General features: G+C 41.1%; 1 protein-coding gene across 1 annotated transcript in view; it reads right to left on the reverse strand.

The window, feature by feature from the left end:
• Positions 1-5,101, reverse strand: part of LOC139406802 (VWFA and cache domain-containing protein 1) — an 80,450-nt gene extending 75,349 nt beyond the window's left edge. The window contains exon 1 of the mRNA XM_071149851.1: positions 4,589-5,101. Within this exon, the coding sequence (XP_071005952.1) occupies positions 4,589-4,840 (252 nt within the window). The 5' untranslated portion in view covers positions 4,841-5,101. The remainder of the gene's footprint in view (positions 1-4,588) is intronic.
• Between the last annotated feature and the right edge of the window lie 1,414 nt (positions 5,102-6,515).

The raw sequence follows: 6,515 nt of genomic DNA on the forward strand, positions 1-6,515 counted from the left end.
TCCACATGTTTGGTGTGTCTCCCAGGTGGCTTGTGGCAAACTTTAAACAACATTTTTTATGGATATCTTTAAGAAATGGCTTTCTTCTTGCCACTCTTCCATAAAGGCCAGATTTGTGCAATATATGACTGATTGTTGTCCTATGGACAGAGTCTCCCACCTCAGCTGTAGATCTCTGCAGTTCATCCAGAGTGATCATGGGCCTCTTGGCTGCATCTCTGATCAGTCTTCTCCTTGTATGAGCTGAAAGTTTAGAGGGACGGCCAGGTCTTGGTAGATTTGCAGTGGTCTGATACTCCTTCCATTTCAATATTATCGCTTGCACAGTGCTCCTTGGGATGTTTAAAGCTTGGGAAATCGTTTTGTATCCAAATCCGGCTTTAAACTTCTTCACAACAGTATCTCGGACCTGCCTGGTGTGTTCCTTGTTCTTCATGATGCTCTCTGCGCTTTTAACGGACCTCTGAGACTATCACAGTGCAGGTGCATTTATACGGAGACTTGATTACACACAGGTGGATTGTATTTATCATCATTAGTCATTTAGGTCAACATTGGATCATTCAGAGATCCTCACTGAACTTCTGGAGAGAGTTTGCTGCACTGAAAGTAAGGGGGCTGAATAATTTTGCACGGCCAATTTTTCAGTTTTTGATTTGTTAAAAAAGTTTGAAATATCCAATAAATGTCGTTCCACTTCATGATTGTGTCCCACTTGTTGTTGATTCTTCACAAAAAAATACAGTTTTATATCTTTATGTTTGAAGCCTGAAATGTGGCAAAAGGGCGCAAAGTTCAAGGGGGCCGAATACTTTCGCAAAGCACTGTATTTATTTTTAAACATGACTTTATTTTATTTTTTTACATTAACCTATTAAAAACTTTTCTGTAGGAATGAGGTTTGGGCACTAGGCCTAATACATTACCACAGCATAACGGCTATATGCTTGGCCCGCCAATATTGTTCTAAGACCATATCATATTTCAAAACTAGAGCTTTGATAACAAAATAGATCAGTTCGTGTAGCACTTGCGAGGCACAGCTGAACACAAATGTAAATAATTTGCTTTTTTATTTTACTGGATCAAATCATGTCTGTGATCTTCGGGCCGGAGTTCTAGAAATATGCCTGAGTTCCCAGTTGCTTTGAACACAGCATTAGTCTGAGCGGGGGGAGGCAGAGAGCAGCAGAGGGTCTAGCTCTCACAGTCCCTGCTCTCTCCTTTCCTCCTGTGAGACTGACCAGAGAGGGGACATTGTCCTCCACCTGATGCCGAAACTCAATTCACACTGCATCCCCCTCAGGCACAAATTCATGTTGTTCCTATGACGAGAGAAGTTAAATATTCCTTAATATTAAAATAGACACGATGAGCTGCTAATATTAAAATGCAGGCCTATCGATACACTTGGCTACTCATTCATTCCAGCTGCAGCGAGAGTGGAAGTAGGGAGAAGTGTGTTTTATGTTTAGGAAAAGTGTTGAATAAAAACCGTGTTGACAGAGCTGAATAAAATCTTCAACATGAACTCACTCAAAGACAGCATCACATTGCCGTATTCTTTGACAGACTCTCTGGTCATCGTTTAAAAAAAAGTTATGATATGTCAAGTAGGCTAGTATCAAACTTAGCTGGAGCCGGGGTAGTGGAAGCTGTAGGCATGGTGATTTGAGCTCTCCGTTTGAGCCACAGCCAGGTAGCAGGAGTTTGCAAATGACATGGTTCAAAATGAGAACACTTTGCCTATCCAGCGTGCGGGGTTTCTGAATCAAGTGCACCTACAGCCAACGGCGCAACAACATTTTTTTTTTTTTAAAAAGGGAGCACAAGCTTTTCTACAGAAATGTTTGGCGACTGACGAGGAATACCTTGAAGATCGACCAGTCGATCGCCCAGTTGGTGATCACTGCACTAGTGTAGAAAAATATCAACCACAACATCTGTTTGTTTAATTTTAGATTTTAAAACCAGCTAAAAATTGGGTCAACATTTATTCATTCAAAATTATAGCAATTCCTACCACTGAATGCCCTAAAAACGCTTGCAGAGGTAGGGCTACGCACTCATCACCAAAGCTCCTCTCCACAGAAGCACTTGATTATCTACGCATTAAGTTACAAATACGATTGAGAACATAGGGTTGTCTGTGCTACCAGGCTCCCCTTGATAATTGAATAACTCACTGACAGATTGCATCAATTTGACCCATTGACTCAAAAGACCATGACAGGGCAGTGGCACACATCAAATTACAAACAAGACCAGGGCTTGGGGATGGGGTTTGGTTGGTGTTGCATTACATCCACAGATTTGGAGGTTAAGAGGACAAAGTGAGGTTTTTGGCTCATTAAAGAGCAGCAAAAATGGACTGGCCTAAACCTCTGTTAGAAACCACACCATGAGCACAGGAATTTTGTCAGGTTTATCAGATTATATTGTGAATCTTGTCTTTTTTTCCCCCTGTGATATTCCCCCTGGCTTCGCCATGGCTGGAGCACCTCATCCTGACCACAGCATATGGAAAATCCCAGGTAGCATTGCTCGAGACCGTTCTACACACCTGGAGCAACAGGCCCGGGCCAGACCGTGTCTGACTAAGCAGCAACACACAGGTGTCAGGGCAGAGAGCTACCATCCTATAGCCACATCTAGGGATTTATTTACATGGGCAGATTACTGTTTTGATTGGATTCACATCACCTAGCTGTGTGGTCAAAGAGGTCTGACCAAACACAGATTTATATCAAAGCAACGCCTGAATTAAATGAGAAATGAGCTAAAATGCCAAGTTAAGATTTTTTACAGCTTGTAAAATAATATGAGTCAACCTAGAATGTTGCATTTTTTTTAAATATATTTTTTTTTAAGGGAAACGATAAAAATACATTTTTGGCATGAAATGTTTCTGTGGGATAAATCAGAAACAAACAGACCTCAGCCTCAAAGCAGAAGACAGAATATGAGCTTTCATTCAGTCCACTCATTAGAATTACACCACAGCAAAGGCAGGAGTATTTAAAGACATCAAACGTAAAATCAAATGGATAATGTGATATTGTGAAGCCAATATGAAAGAGAAAGAGAGAGAGAGAGAGAAAAGGAGAGAGAGAAAAAGAGAGAGAGAAAAAGAGAGAGAGAGAAAGAGAGAGAGAGAAAAAAGAGAGAGAAAAAGAAAGAGAGAGAAAGAGAGAGAGAGTGAACAAAACAAAAACAGATAGAATGAGAGAGAGAAATCGTGACAAAGGAGGCTCCGGGGATCAGAGCAGGCCTGAAAGCTGGGTCTCAGTGGTAGGATGAAGAGCAGTGGGGAGATGAAACACAATTTGGGCCGGGCCCCCTACTGACCAGAACTATGGGGCCTGCCTCTGAAGTAACCCCCTGCATCACCACCGTCACCACATGTCTCACAGCCACCACTGTAGTATAGTCGGTTAGCCATTTGTTGATCAAGAGACACTACCTTCAAAATTAACAATACAAAACAGTGTTTCCCATTACAGAAGTAGTCTGGGTTATATTTCAAATAACACAGATTCATTTTCTGGGATATTTAGAAAGGTTTACAAAAAAATTAAGTATCAATCTGTAATGGCATGCTATTGTGTATGATACACTTTGTATTTACACAATAACTACACAGTCCACAAAATGTGGAAGCAAAATTAAGGTAGCCTAGTAATTTCAATCCCATCTATAATTCAAATGTACAACTATCAAATAAACAACCCATCGAATTACTGGTGTTCTCATCATAGCCTACCATCATGCAAAGAGAAAATAAGTATAGGCCGAACAATTCGTTTAAAAAAAAGAAAAATCAGGCTAAAATATATTGTTTTTTATTCAAATTAACGGCATATCGAATGAATTCATATGTAGCAGTGGCATACTATTCATTAGAATAGGAGCCGTGGTGACAGGAGAGGGAAATGTGAAACCAGTGTTTGAAGTTCAAAGAAACCCTCTTCCTCCCCTCTCCATTCACACACCAATTTGAGTGTTTTATGTTATAGGCCGCCAAAAACATGTCACGTCAATAACAAGGTTCTGAGAAGATAACGCGGCTAACCAACGTTGAAATCCTGCCAGCCAACCACGTTATCAGAAGAATCGATCCTCTGACCCCTTCAATTAATCCTTCCTGTAAGCGATAAAGGTCCAGATAATGTGTCCCAAAACCAACTACTTCAAGGCGCTGTTCCTGTTGTTACACAGCAACACTGTCAATATCCTTCAAAGAGAAAAGCCTTTCTGAATGGTTGCTACTGAGCCATTCAAAAGGCAAATATACCGCCAGCTAAGAAAGAACGCGGCTGTAATAGATAGTTGACGGTACATGAATTACATTTCTGACAACAAAGTTACAATAATGTAGCCCTGCAACAATGTAGCAACTAAAGATAATGCAAAAAAATAATTCGCCGATTGTAGATTGCAAATGAACCGATTCATGATACAATGCGCAATGAGGACCACATACTTTTTTATATACAAATATATTTATATATTTGTATGTTGTCGAATGATAATGTTTTATTTTTTATGTCGAATGTTGACATTAATCGAAACAGAAAATTGGGGTTACCTGCATGGTGAAGACTCCAAGCTCCTGCGAGGACAGTTTTTTCATTTGTACGGCTAAAACTTGTGCCTCCTCCAAGATCGAAAACTCCGTTTCAGCGCCACAAAATCCACAACATAGAAGCGACAATACTGCCACAGAGCTCCAAAAAACAGCCATGAAGTTACACCAGTGGAGTCTCGAGTTCTTATTCCAAACCGTGGATGGAATTCGTGTTAAAATCACGGATCCTTCTCCCCTTACTCGCCTCGCCATATGATGGCTGGTGTAGTAGTCGAATAGGAAACTGGAAATTCGCTTCGCAGCCCTGAGGAAAAACTTCAAGGGAACTATTTCACAACTTCGTAGCTATATACCTGGCCTTAATTTCAAGACGAAATTCCTCGACTTTAAACGACGACATCAATTCATATTTTGGAAATCCACGAAGGTAGGAGAATACAATCCATAAAAGCGCTGATAGATGTGCATTTCTGTCCATAGATCCTGCTCACTCCGCACCAACTCCAGTAAAGCTTAAGCCCCAGAATCACAATGGGGGTGAAAGTAGGAGTACGGGAGCAAAACAACGGCATGGCGCTTGAGTTGGGAATGGATTGGGATTGTATTTGGAGAACGATCTCCCAAAAACAATATGCTGGACATATGATCTACCAATAGCTGCTGTACATCTGTAGAATCAACGTAGTATTTTATTAAACAACAAACCACAGTATAGACAAACACTGTGGAATATCGTTTTAATTGAAATGTTCATCAAGCAAATATAAATTACATAAGGGCTAAAGCACTTTTTTTACGTGCTTTAGGTTGACTGCTATGTTACTTCAGTAATGGTGGATAGTGTAGTCTTTTGACGGCAGAAAAATAAGAATCTCTAAAGTCGTCCCAGGTGAGGGAGGACCAACTGGCTGCGCAGGAGCCTTACCTAGTCGGTCTGGAACTCACCAAAAGGCTCCATTTCTCATTTGTGAAATTGAAACTAGCCAGTAAAACCAGGACCGGAGTCTCCCATAGAACATACTGTCTTCAGTGTTCATAATGTAAAGCAAGTAAAACCGGGGCCGGAGTCTCCCATAAGAACATACTGTCTTCGGTGTCCATAATGTAATTCACAGAACAGACACACCGGGTTCTAGGCTACTCCAAATACTATACTGTATGTCATTTAAATTATCTCTGTGTTTTATTCTATGCATGTAACTGAGATCTGATAATAAGATGCGACTGTGTTTGGAAGAATATGAGTTTCTAATGACTGTAAAGTCCTGCTCAGAGTAATATACATTTCATGTGATTCTTTAGAAGGGCCACCACATGCCTACTTCCATCCAGTTGATGACCTCCAATCAGCAGCCGCCTTTAAAAAGGGCCTTGCTCTGTTCCAAGCCCTGATTGGAGAATAGTACACATGAGCGTAAAGTCGTGTTCCCCTGCTTCGACGTTGCTGACACATGCCAAATCGTACAATACCTGGATAGGTATTTTGCGTATCAGCTAACCTCATCATATGTTATATCAATTTGGTGCCCGACTGGCGACTGCACAGTCAATGACGTGTCACGCAACCATTGGTTGATGCATGCAACGTCTGAGCTGGGGAACGCAACTTAACTATGACCCAGCTGAGGTCTTTTGGGGCATTCATGTGCTCATGGAAAGTAGGAAACTGAGAAATGGGAAATCCTAAAATCGAATTGTGTTCAAGTGCTTTTGAAGTCGGCCAGTTCTTCAATTCCAGTCCCATATTGCTAATGTGGTAAATTTATGGTAAATCCGGTCTGAGCTCTGCATTTGCCACATTTACTGCGATGTGGCTTCTGCAGAAGTCAGGGCATTCATACTTCTTGCGCTTCGTAGAGCTGTTGTGAAGGAAGTTGTCAAAGAAGTGAGTTTGTGTTTTAGTGCCGTCAACCAATCATGTTAATGC

The sequence above is a fragment of the Oncorhynchus clarkii genome, chromosome 4, assembly GCF_045791955.1.
Source record: "Oncorhynchus clarkii lewisi isolate Uvic-CL-2024 chromosome 4, UVic_Ocla_1.0, whole genome shotgun sequence".
NCBI lineage: Eukaryota > Metazoa > Chordata > Actinopteri > Salmoniformes > Salmonidae > Oncorhynchus > Oncorhynchus clarkii.